Raw genomic sequence first — 19,126 nt, 5'->3', positions numbered from 1 at the left:
TAATTACCGGAAGAGACAGATCAAAACATAAATACAATAATTATCGAAATTTACATCAGTATGCAACAATCACTGAAGCCATCGAGGTCTTTGTACGGCAATCAGGCAGCAAAATTTCTGTTATTTTGCAACGCTCACACGGTAAACTTAGAAGGATAATTTGAACTGTTAGATGTGAACCAGTGTTCTTCGAATCCACAACAGTGAAACATAAAATTAATTCCACGAACTTCGCTAATATTTCACGACGAGGTTCTATTCTTAGAGCTACACCTATCTGCTTGCGCTCAAGTGAATGTCTGTCGTACCTGTAGCGTGGTCGTGAGTATCCACATGAAATCCGCTAGGATGTAGGTGCACATGAGGTTCGTGTGGATGGTATTTCGTAAACACCTCAGCTCCCTGTAACACACATAAATGAAGAGTCATCATCTATCACATCAGAGCTTTAAGGGATGATTACTGGTTGTAATGGGCCAGAAAAAGTAAATAAGGAGACAGTCAGTGTAATGTCAGGTGCTGTGAAAACGTTGAAATCGATGGATATCAGTGAAAAACGCCAGCTATAGTTGAAGTGGATGCAGAAGCATAAAAGTCCTAAGTAAAACGACGAAAAAGAAGGCGACTCGATCAAATTCTACAGCCTGATTGACGCCAATAAAAGCCGGTGGCTTACCACGATGCCGGGTGCAATGGCCGCAACATTTCATGCTGCCTTGCCTGCCTAAAAAGCTGGTATCCGTCGGGAAACGAAATCAACGAATCACAGACCTGGATTTAAATTGTGTATGTGCTGTTTACTATAAACATCAAATAAAATATGAAAAGCATATAGGTAAAAGTAATGTGACTCCCTACAAGTTATCTGTGGAGTTAATTACTTTTCAAAGTCTCAATTACTATAAAAATAATACTAAAACATAGGGTAGTACGGAGAGAAGTTCCAGCTGTTAAATGGCTGGCTCGAGCACTTATTCTGCGAGCCAGTCTGGAGACGATACCGTTGGAAAAACATTTGTTCCTAGGCCTTCGTTATCAGCAGACGCGCAAGACTATGTTTTTAGCAGTCGTGACACATGTGAGTATAGTGACGCAAAACATTGGTCCGATGTTTTGTATCAGTGACCTTGCTCGGTTGGCATTGTGTTTTCCTTCCCAAAATCGGTTCTTGGTATAGCTCATTTAGTGTTGGATGTTAAATGGTTCAAATGGCTTTGACCACTATGGGATTTAACAAAAATGGTTCAAATGGCTCTGAGCACTATGGGACTTAACATCTGAGGTCATCAGTCCCCTAGAACGTAGAGCTACTTAAACCTAACTAACCGAAGGACATCACACACACCTATATCCGAGGCAGAATTCGAACCTGCGACCGTAGCGGTAGCGAGGTTCCAGACTGAAGCGCCTAGAACCGCTGAGCCACAAGGCCGGCAGATGTTAAATCATTAACATAAGGTACTGTGTTGAAATGGACTGTGAGTATCGTAACAAAGTTAATTTTTTACTTATTTTGGCTTAACTTTGTTTACTTCGGATCGCGACCCGATAGCGATCTTTGTGTTTTATTAGTTCCTGTTGATGCTATTGCACCTAATGTATATGGAGTGTCAAGTGTATTCACTGTGTGACAGGACTCAGAGGGGAACTATAGATTGGGAACAGCTGTGCTAGACCATTGCGAAATAGATGTCGACCCACTGGATTCCAAGGGTGAAGTAATCTGAAAGCACTACCACAGGCCTGTAGCAGAGTTTCACACTCTGTAATACTACTCAAGACTTATCCCATATCAGGGTATATGAATTGTAGGCGTGAGAGTTTCCATGTCCTCTTTTGCATGTCACCTCTCATTTTCATCAATTTTATTAATGTTCTATGTCATTGCACGGTGGTAACAGACCAAATAAGGTTATTGATGAGAGTATTTGTACTGAGGGTTCAAAATTACTTTTCACTTGATTCCTATGCATGTTGAGTTACTTCCCTCTGTGGCCTGTGCAAGGCGAGCATCGGAGGACGCGGCACACTGCATTTCCAGTTGGGGGCTGCACTTCCCCGAATTCTGAGGGGTTCGTACACTGGGTTTAAGTGCCTGGCGGAACGACTGACGTCGGTCGAGTTTCGCCTATTGTATGCAGGGCGAAACGACCTAAGAGACGTCCGAGTGTCGCCGCCGTGTATATGTTTACCGTTCCAGCGCGTCCGGAACGAAGACTCCTGGCACTGACTGACTGCTCTGTCCTCTTGATTCTGAAAATACTTGTGGACCGTGCCTAGCTGGGTGCGACTGTCTGGCGCTGGATGGCCGCTGGTAGGTTGTTTTCGTAGCCGGTCAAATGGCAAGTTCAGTGCCCTCGGCTGAATAGCAGAAGCATGATTGGTCAACTTAAAACTGAGGCTACATGACAACATAATGCCCTGCTCGAAACTGGAGGGAACGATCGTATTGGCGCGAATTATGTTCTGAGACAGTGTGAGGGAATTCTGGAATCAGCACTGAATGCTGATTCGCGGTTTCCTAGGAGAGCAGGGAGTTGAGCAATGTTGGCGTCGCTCTTGCGTTGCGCGGGCAATGGGGATTCGGGATCTGATCTTCGTCAGAGTCGGACAGTCTTGCGACTTGGTCACTCTTTTTCGGAAGAACTTAGAATTCTCCGACATCCTTCGAGGCCAGGGGTTGACACAGAGTTACTGCACGGTAGAAGTCGGCGCCCACGTGATCAGGACGCTGCCTACCGCGGACGTGCTGCAGACTTCAGTACTGGACAGTATCTTGCGGCTCCGACATTGTAGGATCTTATCAATTTTACACTGAATCCCTCAGCAGCACGCGCGCTCGCTTTGCTACAAGTCCACCTTGCTTGTTTCTCCATGTGATCCCATTTGTATCACTAATTGTGATACTGCTATATAGTCAGGAGATCAATATTTCATTCATTAGGACCTTCAGTCATTATCGTCAATCTATTGCATCACAGAGAGTAGGAGTCCCTTGTTCTCGAGCCAACTCTTATTCTCATAATAGTTCAGTATATCCTATCCCTTAATATACCCTATCCTTTAACCTACTCTTTGTGTCGTTAATTATCTGAATTTATGTTCTGATGTATAATAAATCTCATTGTAATATTTTGTTCTGCATGTCATTTCGTAGATATCTGCAGAAGACCATTTCCTATTTATTATGATAAAGTTCTCTCTTTTTTCTCTGATTAGATTACGATTTTTATTAAATTATTGTGTGTGCACTCCTTATTTTTCCTAGTAGCAGGGTCGACCATCATTTCCCTTCGTTACCACTGTGTGCATAATTAATAAGTTGGTAGGTAAGGAGGGGGTCGAGTGCATGGCTCGTTTTCATGAAAATTAAAGAGGTACAATCTCTTCTCCACCCCAGCACCTCGCAAACGTTTATCGCTTTTGACTCTTATGTGTCACCGTCAGGTGAAGTATCTTGTTATGAGAGTAACACGACAAATAGGCACCTAACGCAATTCCTGGTCACTTGAAATCAAGTCATTTATGTGCCCTTTTGGCCTGTTATTTCGTAAGAAAGTAATAGTTGTGATAGTAATTCAGTTCACTCCAAACGAGTAAACTGTTATAGACTCTAATCTGAGACCAAAATAATTTAATAAAGTGGAATTTCGTAAAAAAGGAAGATTTCTGAGTTTAATTTCAAACTTCTGCGCAGTTTTCCAACGAGAAAGGGCATGTGACACTGCTTGCGTTCGTCTAAAGTTAAGACTATGCAATCTCATGTCTACTTTAATTGCAAAGAGACTTCTGTCGTAGCGGATAAGCTTGTTCAGCTCACTGTGTTATTCAGATTACCACCTAAGGGAGCGTCCTAATTAGTGAAGTTCCCAAAGATGAGAATCGCAGAGGAGCAACAAAGACGCACCGGAGGGTGAATTTAGCATGGCGGTTAAGATGTGGGGTCTTCGGCGGTCCGCTCTGCCCGTCTGCTGGCTGCCCTTAATGGGCAACCGCGCGTCTGCGGCTGGGCCGCGTCCTTCCAGAAGGGCCTTTGCGGGGTCCAACCCCTGCCTCCAACCTCCGCCTCCGCCTCCACCCCCACTCCGTGCACACACCGCCCACCGCCACCGGCCTCCCTGGCACATCCCTGCCGTAATCAGCGCGGTCGCACAGGAGGGCAAGGTCGGGAAATCAATCGGAACCTAATTTCCCAACAACTCGCGCCGGCCGCGTCGCCAGATAAGGAGCGCTGATTAGCGCTGCTCACCGGAGTAATTGCCCGAGTTTTCGGGCGCCGCCGCCTTAATGAGAAAACCCCTTCCGCGTCTCTTGCAGGTGCTGCCCGCCTCCGCCCGGCCACGCCTGTAGCCTCCTCCGCGCTTCCTTCAGGCCTCCAAAAGGGCGCACCCCTAGTGAGAATGGCCCCATAGGGCCAGCGCTGACGATATGATCTCGCAGACTCCGTGCCCAAAGTGTATCAGCTGAAAGCGCCGCCCGGCGAGCAGGTGGAGGGTGAATGAAAGGGAATGGGGTAATGAACGGCGCGTCGAGGAAACTGCTGGGTCATTAACGTACCTACAACCCAAGTCCCGATTAATTAACAAAGTTTCCTGCTAAATGATTATGGCTAGCATCGCAGGAACGCTTCTGGTAATAACAAGTTCTCTTTTTGGCGGGGATAGAGTGGGTGCGGGTGAGAGGAGAGGACCATTCTACGTAAATAAATGCTGTTGCTTGCTGTCAGTAACTTCCATACAGAATGTTTAATAAATCGCTCCTTTTATTCGAATCATTCTTCTCTTCCTTCATTATACACTGTAACGGAAGTCATGGAATACCTCGTCATATCGTGTTGGACCTCCGATAGCCTGGAGTAGTGCATCACCTGGAGAGGCATGGACTCAACAAGTCGATGGAAGTCTCTTGCACATATATTGAGTTATGATGCCTCTACAGTACTCCATAACTGCTGAAGTGCTTCCAGTGCAGGATGGACCTCTCGATAGGTCCAATAAATACTCGATATATTACATCTCGGGCGATCTGGGTGGCCAAATCAGTCATTGTAAACAATGAATCGTCAACCAATCGTGGACCGGTGACATGGCCTATTGTCGTTTATAAAGAATCCATCGTTATTGGGAACACGTAGTCCATGAATGGCTGCCAGTGGTCTCCAAGTAGTCGAACTTAATGGAGGACCCCACAACCCACACCATTACGTCGTCACAAGCAGCATGCCCAATTGCTCATTCAAAACTTGAATCCATGACCTCGTGAGGTCTGCATGACACACTTACTGTACCATCTGATTTTACCAACTGAGATTCGGACTCATCTGACCAGACCACGGTTTTCCAGTCATGTAGGGTGAAACCGACATCCTGAAGAACCCAGGAGAGGCGCTGCACACGATCTCATGCTGAAAGTAAAGGCACTCGAATCGGTCGTCTGTTACCCCAAATTTCGCTTTGTCCTAACTGGTACGTTTATTGTACGTACCACATAGATTTCTGCAGGTGTTTCACGTAGTGTTGTTTGTCTGTTAGCACTGACATTCTACGCAAACGCCGTTGCTGTCAATCGTTACCCGCGCGTTGTGGCCACACGGTTTGAGGCGCCTTATAACGGATTGCGCAGCTCTACCAGCCGGAGGTTCGAGTCCTTCCTCGGGCATGGGTGTTTGTGTGTGTTGTTCTTAGCATAAGTTAGTTCAAGTAGTGCGTAAGTCTAGGGCTCGATGACCTGAGCACTTTGGTCCCTTAGGAATTCACACACATTTCAACATTTTTGGTCGATCGTTAAGTGACGGCGGTGTGCCACTGTGTTGACGTGGTGATAGATAATTCCTGAAATTTGGTATTCTCGGAACACTCTTGACATTGTGGATCTCGGAATACTGAGTTTCCCAACGATTTCCGAAATCTAATTCTGCATTCGTGTAGCTCCTCATTCAGAGTCTGTTAATTCCCGTCGAGAGGCCATAATGACGTCAGAAACCTTTTCACATGAATGACCTGAGTACAAATTACAGCTCCACCAATACACTGTTTTATACCGTGCGTGCGCGATACTGCTGCCAACTGTATACGTCCGATAGCAATCTATGAATTTTGTCACCTCACTGTAAGTTACCGTACTATTTTTCAATTTAGTCACAGAAATCGTCAGAAACTGACATTTTCATGTTAATATTTCTTGAGCAGCGGTAGTGTCATTCTTACAGTGCGCTCTGATCCATCGTTTCTGATTTTATAAGGAGGCCTTCACTTTGGTATTGTCAGCCGATAGTAACGCATTGTTAAATTTTCGCTAGTTAAAGAACAGCCTTCCCCGTGGTTATTAGTCTAAATTTAATTTACTTGCTGTTGACCCTATAATTTTAACGTATTTGCAACAAAGATTTAAACTTACATAATAAAAGAAATACCTTGCACTGAAATATTAGAAAAAGCGGTAGCTGATCACCAGGCCTTACTGGCTAACATCAGTTCAAAAGGAAGAGAAAATGAAGAATTTATGATGTTCATGATTTGTTGCCAAAAATGGCATGACTGAATGACGTAGCGATGCTGCCATAGCCAATACAAGAAGTTGAGGAAGCAGGTGAGACCGGAGCCGAACAGATGCTGTTACATCAGGGGCTGGCTGCTGATACAACATGAAGTGCCTCTATGATGCAGAGCAATCACCACATCGCCGCCCAGCCGAAAGAGCCGATTTGTAAAATCTGCAAAGAAGCAGAGCCACTACATCACTGTTCCACATCTGAGCTGTGGGCTTTGTTCAGACATACGATGTGGATCGATGCCCTTACAAAACAAATACGCACAATCCCGTATAAATAACCTTCATTTTTCCACAGATGGATGCAATATGGCAGCCAAAAGCTTCGAGGGGAGATCTATGCGAGTCCACGAGTCGACATGAATCTACATGACATTCCTTATGCTGCAGCCCTACTGTTGGCTCTGAGTCCGAGGTTGTGGGCTTAACACTTCCCAGCTGTGGGGGTCACCTCCGAGCTTACTTCCAATCGCTGCCCGCCTTCTACCCTGAAGAATTGCTGTTTGCGGTCAGGTGTTGGCAGAAGTTCGGCCAACCACTGCAGTGCGGGCACACTGTGGTGTCCGCCGCCGTTTCCAGGACCATCCACTACTAATCAGAGCTGTCTTCAAATGGTTGAAATCGCTGTAAGCACTGTGGGATTTAACATTTGAGGTCATCAGTCCCCTAGACATAGAACTACTTAAACCTAACAAACCTAAGGATCTCACACACATCCATGCCCGAGGCACAATTCGAACCCGCGACTGTAGCAGCAGCGCGGTTTCGGACTGAAGCGCCTAGAATCGCTCGGCCACAGCGGCCGGCAGACGTGTCTTCCCGTGCGAGGTACACGCACTTCAGGTGCAGCCTGCCATTAGCTGTGAAGCTACTTCCAGTTATGGCGTACGTCGCCCAGGCAGCTGCACGTACCTCGCTGACGTCATTGTTCTTCTGTGACACCAAAAGCTGACAGAGGCTGCAGGGCGCATACTTCCCTCAGCACCTCCATAACCACTGTCTACGGGAAACATCCTTGTGGGCGTTGCCATTGCCAAGTGACGCTAAGTCTGTTGTACTTTAATCACTAATAAAATTAATATAATGTTCCATGATACGTCGAAATGAACCCATACAACCACCCTTCGCTCCACTGCTACCCCGCCAAGAGTGGTGCACTGTCAGCTTCCTGAAACCAACTTTACAATTACACCAACCACCATAGAGCCATCCATTCCCCCCTTTTGCTATAAAGACACTGTGAGGTAGAAAAGATTATTAGAGAGAAAAACGACAATGGAATGTTACGGTTTGTTATCTTGCTCTTAGGCGGTATATAGGTGGGTCATCTTCCGTTTGTGTAAAAGGTGAGGGTAATTTATGCCTTGGACGCGGTAATTCCTTACGATCTTTATTAGAGGCGTCAATCTGTACAAGTTTTTCTCCAATGAAGTCATTAAATTTGGAGCGCATGCTCTGACTAGGAAATACTAGACGACGTAACCGGGTGAGTTCTTTACAACAAAAACGCCTTGTAATTCTCCTGAAGCAATTAACGTGAATTGTGGGAAATCTAAAAGTGGATCTGAACCACGAGCACCCAGGATGAGCGCCCAGTGCGGTACTACAGCACAATATCAATTGGTTCCCTGTACTTCGGTGATCAAACACCTTCGTATTTTTGCCACGGTATTCTTCTAGCATAAAGCATAAAACACGGAACTGCATGCAGTGTGTCACCTGAAGATGTGCAGGGTGACTATAATTATAGTTTCAAAACGCTGTAGAAATGACACCAATGGAAAGAATGATGTCAAAAGGCGACGGAATGTTATCGGAGAAGGGGGAATTGTATGGCAGAAGAAAAAAAAAAGTGTGAAAATTGATCAATAGATGGCACTGTATGTGTCAGACTACGTAAATGAAAACACGTGTCACGTGCACGATCTATTGAAGTGGGTATAAACACGCCGAGTATACGGCTTTTCCTTCTTTCGCGTCTGCGACGTTCGCCATTACTTTCTCAATGCAGGATCGCGCTCTGCTAGTAAACCTGTGTCGCAAGGATGATGACTGTGCACACGTCGCTCTGCAGAAGTTTCGGACACTGACAGGGTTGAAAAAAGGCGTTGGTCCGATGACTGCTGTGGGTCTGGAGAAAATGATTCGAAAATTCAAAGAGACAAGTTCAGTGGGTGTGCAAAGGAATTGAATTCATGTGACGTCAGTGGAAGCAGTGGCCACAGCAATGCAGGCGGAGACGAGTGGTGGTGTGCAAACTGGGAGTGCACGGAGAAATGCCCGAACATTGGACATACCCGTGAGCACGGTACGTAAAATACTACGAATCATCCTTCTATGTTACCCATTCAAAATTACCCATAAGCCTCCTGTTGCTTTCTGTTGCCCCAACAGCAAGAGAGACCTTCGCTTTAGAAACTCTTGCTCGCATGGCAGTGGAAAATAATTGGCCGTGGAAGATTTTGTGGACAGTTGAAGCCCACTTCCAGCTGACAGGATATATCAATACGCAGAATTGTCTAATATGGGCTATGGAAAATATGCAAGCGTGCTACTTCCTTTTGTAATCAGGACTTTAATAAAAATGGCAAAGGTAATGTTCATTAGAACACAGGGAGTAGTTGTGAACTAATTAAAAATAGATTTATTCATTCATACCTTGTCCGCCCCTGGTAGTTGAGAAGTCAGTGCGACGAAATGTCATACCTAACGGCCTGGGTTCGATTCCCAGCTGGGTTGGGATTTTCTCCGTTCAGGGACTGGGTGTTGTGTTGCCCTCATCATCATCATCATTTCATCCCCATAGACACGCAAGTCGCCGAAGTGGCGTCAACTCGAAAGACTTGCACCAGGCGAACAGTCTACCCGACGGGAGGCCCTAGCCACACGGTATTTCCATATCCATTCATACTATCTCAAGACAAAAAAAAAAAAAAAAAAAAAAACGATAAAGAAACCTCACACAAACATTTATATTTGACAAACGCTTTCACTAATGTGGGGTCTATGGTGGACAGACTGATCAGCTGGGGATTGAAACACGACACCAACCACATTACTAATCGCTTTATCTGACTTCATACACGTGAATCCTGGGCTGGGTATGGCACAAAAACTACCCTACTATCAAAGATCGATACTCTACTATTCCGAAAAGAAAAATATGGTTTGTAAGAACAGGGTGCTGAAAAACATATACTGGAGCCAGCGCCGTGACACACTAGCAAAGGACACAACTCTCACCGTTTAGGTAGTGACCTGCAGTTCTTTACTAGCGAAGTGCCAGTACAAGAGTGACTTCTTCTCTTTCCCCCCGCTTTCCTAGCCAGCTCGGTAGCAAAGCCCATTTACAACTTAGACTACTCCCACTTTAGCACAAGCCAATCACGAGCTGGAGCACCGCATTCGAAGTTGGGAGACTGCTCCTTGCGCTGCATACACAGATTTGACCAATCGCTACGCTAAGTTGATTGGGAGAAAAAGGAAAAGAAAAGAAAAATTCAGCTTCGTGGCCTCTTTCCCACGCATTTACGCCATGTCTTGTGCTAACAACATGATCAGGATGGAACCACAGCCCTCCACAAAAAGATTGTTACCTCCCATGTTGCATCCATTTCGAAGCTTCCGAAGACTGGCCACTAACTTTCTAAATGCCTGGTGCCTTCACAAATATGTTTTGTAGCAGAGTCTGTACGCCTGGCTGCCAGTGAACTATCCCACAGTTGTCTTGTTGGCTTCCTGCCTAACAAGGGCCGATCCTCTGCTTTATTGCCAATCTTCAATGCTTTGCCTACTGCAGCGGAGTTTCCTCGGCGCTAGTAAGCCTACCTGGACGCGACCGAAAACCAACCAGTGCCATCCTACATGTCTGCAGAATGAAACAACAGAACTCGGCGGTCTGGAAATGTCTTCATCCGGGCTCCACAGAAAAAAAACGCACTTCCCTCGGCCCTCAGTCGCCGAACGGTTTTACTGCACTCGTTTGAATCGGCACCCTATTCGTTGAACGCAGGTAAAGGTATTCCTTCACTAGAGCACACAAGGAACAGCGTCAAGTACTGCCCACCATATGGATGAAGTCAGATCGTAATAAAAATCATCTTCCCTAAGAACGTTAAGCAACATGTCACCCAATCAGAATTGAGAGTGCTCTGCAATTTCTCAAATCTACACACAAATCAACCAGTACCACTTCATCCTGACAAGGTCACTGTGTGGTGCTGGTTTATGGCATCATTTATCATAGGGCCATATTTATTTGAAGAGACAGGTGCTTCTGGTACTGTTACCTCTACCGTCAGTGGTAAGCACTCTGAGGGTCTTTTGTGCAATCACATCAGTCCAGGTCTCCAAGAGCATGGACATGTGGATTGGGTCACTTGTATCCAAGATGGCGCACTTTTGCACATCAAAAATCCAGTTAAGCAGCTGCTGCAGCACCATTTCGGAAATGCTAGAATTAAACAGCCACCATTTCCCTATAGCCTGGCCATCCCAATCACCTGATCTTAATCCGTGTGACTTCTGGCTGCGGGGCCATCTGAAAGATGTTGTGTTCAGCATACCAACTGCAAACTGACATGCACTGAAGGCACGCATTGTGCACCACATTCTGAACGAGACCCTGGAAACAATGCGATCAGTTGTGGAAGATGCTACTTCTACGTTTCATTTTGTTGCAGGAAACGGTGTAAAGTGTATTGAATATGTTTTCCGCCAGCCACACAGAAATTAATAATCTGATTTGATTTCGATAGATGCTTATCATGCACCCGGTAGCTGAGTGGTCAGCGCGACAGACTGTCAATCCAAAGGGCCCGGGTTCGATTCCCGGCTGGGTCGGAGATTTTCTCCGCTCAGGGACTGGGTGTTGTGTTGTCCTAATCATCATCATCATTTCATCCCCATCGACGCGCAAGTCGCCGAAATGGCGTCAAATCGAAAGACTTGCACCAGACGGACGGTCTACCCGACGGGAGGCCATCGTCACACATTTCATTTCATGCGTTTTTTTGGCCTCAGGACAAATAAAACCGATGTGATTGTTGCCGTTTATGAGGTTCTTGGTCTCAGGGCAATTAAAAACCAACGTGATTGATGCTATGTATGCAGTTTTTGGTCTCAGGATAATTAAAAATTGTTATAAGTGATGGTTTTTCTGCCCTTTTTTGGCCTCAGGACAATTAAAAACCGATTTTTTTCATCAGATATGATATGACCTTGCTATCATGGATAGACTTACGAACCAAAAGTATCACACCTGTAGACCCACGTACACTGAGTAGTACAGTTTTTTAGCATCAAACTTACACCTTAGGCATTGTTACATGATTCATTTGTCATTTGTAGCCGATCACTATTTAATTATGATGCTTACAGTGCCATCTGTTGCTACATTTTGTAACTATTTACTTTACTTCTGCCATATATTTTGCCGCTTCTCTGAAAATATTACATCACAGTTTCATGTCATTCTTACCGGTGGTGTTATTTCTACAACGGTTTGAAAGTTTAACTTTAATTATAATCACTCTGTATGTTATCTACTTATTGGTACATTGTGGTGTGTAAAGCAATGAGGAAGTTTTCTAGTCTTAGTATGACGCTTCAGTTTCGTCATTTCGCCTAGCCACTTTGAATACCCACCAAATGGTTCCGGTGTGACCGCCAATGAAGTGTTGACATTGGCCGCAACTGCTGAGAGGGCACTCTGGTGGCCTGCTTTGGCGGTGCCGCTACCAGTGGCGGTCTCAGTTCCTGCCTGAAGGCCAGCAAACAAATGACTGGCAGACAACCTGCGCCGCGTCAACTCAGATTGCTACGTGTCTCGTCTCGACGTCAATTGGGACTCCTCAACGGATTTTACAGTCGCATGAGATTTTCAGGCGTGGCCTGATTTGTTTGGTTTCCAATTGTATTGGATTCTGGACTCGCTAGAAACCTGTTGCGTTACAAGGTACTCTGTAGCCCAGAGCGTTACAAGGTGCTCTAGGTTACAGACATTTGGTGAACTTCGCTTTTGTCTTGTTCAAAAATGTGATTGTGTTTGGTACTAGCGCCTCCTATTCATTACTAATTGACAGTGGGAGATACTGTGTTTATTTTCGCGACCTACTGAATGACCCTCGCTGTGGGTTGTTTGAAAAATGTTTATAGTTATGGGTTACTGTTTTGACTGTTATGTATTTTTTGAGCCCCTACCGGAAGTAAAGTGTTCCTTCCAGCCTTAACTGTTACGGTTTATAGTTGGTTTTTTGTAACCTGTATTTGAGAATATATATGAGAGTTTTTGATACAGATGTTGTTTTAAAAGAAATATACGTAGATAAAGTTATGAACCTGTGATCGCAAGAATAATTCCGTTGATCTTTGTCATGCCAGTAAAGAATTGTGAGAGTTCAAATTATTGTAAATTCGGTACTCACTCGTATAAGTGGTGCAAACCTTCTATTTTTTAAATGATTGTGCGTTGGCGTGGTAATAAAATTGTAAGGGTAACTTGGGCTTTCTCTCTTGATTTGTGTGAAGTGCATGCATTTGTGCGGATTGTGAAACATTGCTTTTCTTTCTGGAATGTTGTTGCGCACACCTCTCAACAAGGCATCACCAGTTCCACTTACCGTCATAGTAATATGAAAACTTCGCTTGCAACATCACAAGCTAGTGAACTCACGTGTCGTAGTTTGTGATCTGGTGGATTTTTCGCTTCATTTTCGTAAGAACAGCGCGGTATTGTCAATTTAAGCCAGGTTACTGTCCAACAGTGAGAAGGATTTGTCTCTTGCTTTAATTTATCAGGTCTTCAACTGTCCAGCTCAGCTGACACCGGCGATTGGGAATCTGTTATAAACACAGTTCCATGTGTGCTTTCTTTCCAATATACTGTAGCTCCAAATTATGTATGTTCCTAAAGTTACTCCTTGTTCTGCATTTCGTAACGCCACACTTCGTACTTGGATGGACGCCGAACGAAACACAATGCTTCAACGGAACTCTTCTTCCAGATAGTCTCTTGACACACGTTTATACCTCAAAGCACTCTCTTGAGATCCTTTCCATTACATGTTTTGTTTAGATCCAATGGAAAAGCATTTACAACACATACAGAGACGTTAGATGCTCATGATTCTGCAGACTGCGCCCGTTATAGAATGACAGTGTCATTTATCTGGTTAAACTGTTTTCATCATACAAATGATGTCACGAGAAGGACTGCTATCCCCAAATCAGTTCTTGATAATTGAAACTGACATGGAAGATGTTAAAATATCTTCTGTGGGTGATCTGCTTTCGCAATATGTGATCTGTCGCGGCGAGCATTTTCGTCTGGGAGTACAAACAACAGTCACTTGTTGCTCATGCATAAGGACAACTATAACCATGGAGAACGTCATTCCTACAAAGCCTGATTCAAATAATGCTCGAATGATATGACGAACTTTAAGTCAAACTACGAGAATACGACTCCAAATACAGAGTACTTAACTATTTAACGTGTCACTAACCAATGTTATTTGTTATCATTCACAACTGCAGCCTATTATCTGAAAAACGTACACAGTTCAATTTCTTTTCATATAATAGAATGGGTATAGATAAATTACCTTTACCTGGTAGTTAGAAGCATTACAGAAAAGTTTCTAAAACTGCAAAACACAGGATACTACGAAAAAACTAATTGATACCAATGCAGACTACTACTATTGACCCTTTAAACAACTACCCAATACTAATACTCTTGTTGGTACCACAAATCTTCGATAAAATTCTGAATTCTGTTTTTGTTCATGCCTTGGGGTTACGTAAAAACTATGGAAGGTATAATTGCCTGGTCTTTCCCGGCTAGAGTCAGATGACACTTTTCTTCCTGAGTAGCGTACTGTGTCATAATGTAAAAACTCGGGAAAACCCAACGTTCCGGTCATGGTTACAGTGGCCTAATTCTTGGTCTTGTGGACCCAGTACACCCACAAGAAAGCCACTGTATCCGTTTCTCCAGTACGGTTTTCTACATTATGATATGGAAGGTAGTTTCCGCTACTGGATCCTCCCTCAAACTACATCGAACTGCAGCCATTATCCGATGGATCGTGGGGCACAGGAGAGCGAGTCAGCAACGTTAACATCTCGACAATCTTTTCCACGATTGGCTACCCGTACAGTGACGGAAAAAAACCGCAACAACAACGAATTGTGCAACATAAACGAAAGCTTGTATGTTTTTCTACATCTGAAAGATGATATCTGTTCAAATTTCGCACCATTCGCATAAGACTGGCCTTACTGACACCACTATGAGGTTGTAAATCACGTTTGCTTTAAACACACGCTGCGATGGTCGTGAGCGTTGGTTACCTTTGAGGGATAGGACACAGTGAGCTCGCATGACTGAAGAATACCTTTAAGGTGACAAAGACGCCATTATCAGCATCCTACTGAGTTTGAACGAGGTCGTGTAATATGGCTACGAGAAGCTGCATGTTCCTTCAGCGATATTGCAGAAAAATTTGGCATGAATGTAGCCAATGTACAGGACTTCTGGCAGCGGTGGTTACGACAGTGTACCTTCACAACAAGACATGACACCAGACGGATCAAATGGCTCTGAGCACTATGGGACTCAACATCTTAGGTCATAAGTCCCCTAGAACTTAGAACTACTTAAACCTAACTAACCTAAGGACATCACACACATCCCATGCCCGAGGCAGGATTCGAACCTGCGACCGTAGCAGTCCCGCGGTTCCGGACTGCAGCGCCAGAACGGCACGGCCACCGCGGCCGGCTGACACCAGACGGCCACGAGTTGCTATCGAGAGGGAAGAGCATCGTATTTGGAATATGGCAGCAATCAAGTGGCACAATAGTGACACAATGAACTGTAGCAGATGGTTTATTCAACGACAGCTCAGGGCCGGAAGCCCTGTAGAATGCTTTCCACTGACCTCAAACCACCACCATTTGCGACTTCAATGGCGATAAGCGAGAGTTGACTGTTGGGCAGGGTGGAAGTTTCTTGTGTTTTCTGATGAAAGCTGATCCTGCCTCGGTGCCAGTGGCGGCCGTGTGTTGGTTAGAAGGAGGCCAATTGATGGCCTGCAACCAACATGTCTGCTAGCTACACATAGTGGACATGTCTGTGGAGTTGTGGGTTGTGAAGGGTGCGATTTCTTAAGACAGGAGGAGCACTCTAGTGGCTAAGCCACACACACTGACTGCAAATTTGTATGTCAGTATAGTGGTTCGACCTTTAATGAACAGCATTCCAGGAGGTGATTTGCTACAGGATAAACGCTCGCTCACATAGGGCTTCGAAACCCAATATGTTCTACAGAATGTCGGCATGTTGCCTTGGCCTGCTCCATCACCAAATCTGCCTCTAATGGAGAACATACGGGACATCACCGGACGACAACTCCACAAACAGCATTAACCGCCACTGTCCTAACCGACGAAGTGGAACAGACATTCAATTTCATCCCATAAACTGACGTCTGGCAGCTATACAATACAATGCACGCACCTTGCAATTACGTTAATCTATGATTCTTAAGTATTCCAGAAATTTCCATAGTCTACATTAACCATTTTTTGGTGTAGCGATTTCGTTTCCATCAGTGTATTTAGACCTCACCTTGCTGTAATCATAGCCATCAACGCAATGGAAAATCCTGAAAACTCTTTTATTCAGTAGTCGCCGATCTCAGATACATTTTCTCCATTCGTAGAGAATACTGCCTTTCCGGAATGGCAGCATGATAGCCTAGAAGACCTTTCATAACAAGTATCCAGGCCTCCATTTCTCTATGCCTAGTCACTGTTAGTAATTGCGCTTGAAAGCCTGCATTATCAGCCAGCGATGGAGTTCGTAGACAATGAAACATACTTGTCTATATTCTTCGCACGTAGCTTACTTCACGTTGCATTTCGCTCTTATACTCCGGTTTTCTGTGGTTCCTTGGATTTCCCTCTTAGTGATGGTATAGCGTATGATACTACGATCACTCGATATCATTCCACTCTCAATCGTCTCGCCTTTCACAAGCCCTCCATGGTTTGGCGGATTGCGAGACGTTTTCAGTACCTCTATTTGGAGTTCCATTACAGTCTCTTCTAGTTGCCTTCCACGGACTCAGTCAGACGGCTATGCGGCATCAATGATTTCGTGTTGTGCATCGATAGCGTTTGCAACGAAGTAATATACCTTAGCCTCAGTAGCTATAAGTCGATATCATCAATAAATTGAAAGTCTGTGGCAACCAGATTATGTTTTCATACAATTTACGTATTGTTAACAACACTGTTATTTTTGTGTCTCTGTAATTTCCGTGTAAAATATCATTATTGTTGTCATCGGACGTAATTCCAAGGTGACCATTTGGGCAGCTGTTATATTGGGTTCTTTGTGTTTTTAGTTACCGTTCATGAAGTCTCATGCACTACGTTGGCTTTTCCCATGGCATTAGGCTGTCCTATTTTATATCCATTAGGGATTTTGAGTAAATGTTACACAATCTGGCCATCCTCGTGTATAAATCCATGCTATACAATCAGTCATCGTCACAAAATGCTTACATACGTTTCTTCTGGCAGAAAACCTGTTTCAACAGATCTATTCGCCGACGATTCACTTTTAGATGGATTCAGTCTACGAAATAAATTGTAGGAAAAGTTATTCACATTTTGGTGCTTGTTCCTTATTAGACGCCTTAATGCTGTAATAAGCGTTATCGTCTGTTCCAGCTTAATGAGTTACTTCACATCCTCCACTTCATAAATCTGTTGCGGATCTGTTCTGTTCTGTGTTTAGTTGACTACTTCCTGTAGTACGTGTCGCACACCACATACAGTTGCACAGTTTCTGTCATTAAATGCTTCTCTCTTGTATGAAATATCAATTCTCCGCCTGTAAGATTTCTGTCCGGATATTTGATACATGATATGGTAATAGTCACTCGTCTTGTACTTAAGTCTGGCTCCTAGCCATATCAAGACAGAATATATTGCAGGTTGCAAGTTAACCTCTGACTCCGTTGCCACTTCATCTACTGGCATTAACTGGCGTCTCTATGTTCGGTTATCCCCTCCCTGTGTAATATGCATTTACTGAAAGTTTCTGTACTCTCGTTACTCCATCTCCGCCCCATCACCAACCTTGGTATCTTCTTCGCATTGTACCAAGAGGTATTTTCTTTGCCTTCGATTGAACAACAGGCCAGCCCGTACACATCATGGATGTTGTAATCCTTGACAGTCCTTAGCAGCACATTTTAAATACTACTACTACTACTACTACTACTAGTAGTAGTAGTAGTAGTAGTAGTAGTAGTAGCAGTAGCTTTATTTATCCGGAGATGTCTTTTGTAAAGATACTGTATATGTCTTGTTATTACCTGTCTAGAATGACAGTGTTGGGACAGTTAGTCGGTAGCCCTTATAGTGGAACCCATCCCGGAATTTGCCTGAAATAATTTAGGGAAACCACGGAAAAGAAATCAAGGTGGTGGATAAAGATTGGAGCCACCACCTTCCAGAATGCAAAGCCACTCTGTTCAAAACAGCGCTGTCGCATACTGTTTAGACCCAGTGTACAATACTGTTTTACAAATAAGCTATTTAACAGTGATTAATGGATAATCTGCGCTGCTTATTCATTTCTCACTCCCAGTCAATCTAAACGCTCACACACTATACACACATTGTGGCATACTGCAACGCTCGCAACACTCACAATCAGGTGATATTAGGACCATTTTGTGCACAACACGTTCCCATTTGGTAGCCTGAAAACCTGAGTCAGCGTCTCTCTATAACGAGTGAGATGTTGAGACTAGAAGACGATAATGTATATACATTTGAGACGAAGTTTCTCCAGGAAAGGAATGAAATGAAGGATAACATATAGCTTGAAACCGGTATGTGGAATATAAGGCATTTCGTGTCCGCTAGTGTTATTTTTGTTGCAGAATACTTAGTAAGAACTGCTTCTAAATTGTGATCTACAGAAAACCCGCTTGTTATAATAATTTTGACTTTATATTCAAGTTTTACATATATTGCGACTTCTCATATTTGCATATAAATTCTAGATGAAAATCATGCTAAAGTATAATCTCTGGTATTAACTTCTCTATCCCTGTGGCTATATTGCAACCAGAGAGGCACAGAACACATATCACATCAAAACTTCCAACATCTTTAACGGATACAAGCTCACCTACCTTGTTTTTCAGCTCCCTCATGTTGTGATGACACAAATTAATTCTACGTTTCTGGACAGAGGTACACACAAGTGTCGATCAAAAAGATCCCCATAGAAGGCTGTACAGTCCAGAATAGGTACGCGAATAAGGCAAAATCGCCATGAAGATTGAGACAATCATCCTACGGACGCACCAGGTTGAAGATACACTTCTGGTAAAACGCCGTGTCCTGCACTACTGAAGAAGTCTGCAACTGCTTGCTGCACATGCGTGTCCGAATGGATTCGGCGACCTTTCGAGGCTTTTCTAAGCTCCGAAGGCGTGAAAATCGCGTAGGGAGGGGTAAGATTACAGGATGGGTATGGAATGCCTCA

The 19,126-nt window shown here is 44.2% G+C and overlaps 1 protein-coding gene across 1 annotated transcript in view; it reads right to left on the bottom strand.

Annotated features, from left to right (window-relative positions):
• The window catches only part of LOC126176347 (diuretic hormone receptor-like), a 171,403-nt gene that overhangs the window by 135,794 nt on the left and 16,483 nt on the right, over positions 1-19,126 (bottom strand). Inside the window, exon 3 of the mRNA XM_049923499.1 lies at positions 309-402. Within this exon, the coding sequence (XP_049779456.1) occupies positions 309-402 (94 nt within the window). The remainder of the gene's footprint in view (positions 1-308; positions 403-19,126) is intronic.

Source organism: Schistocerca cancellata, chromosome 3 (assembly GCF_023864275.1).
Source record: "Schistocerca cancellata isolate TAMUIC-IGC-003103 chromosome 3, iqSchCanc2.1, whole genome shotgun sequence".
Lineage (NCBI taxonomy): Eukaryota > Metazoa > Arthropoda > Insecta > Orthoptera > Acrididae > Schistocerca > Schistocerca cancellata.
Note: the sequence above shows the minus strand (reverse complement) of the source record. Positions and strands in the feature narration are given on the sequence as shown.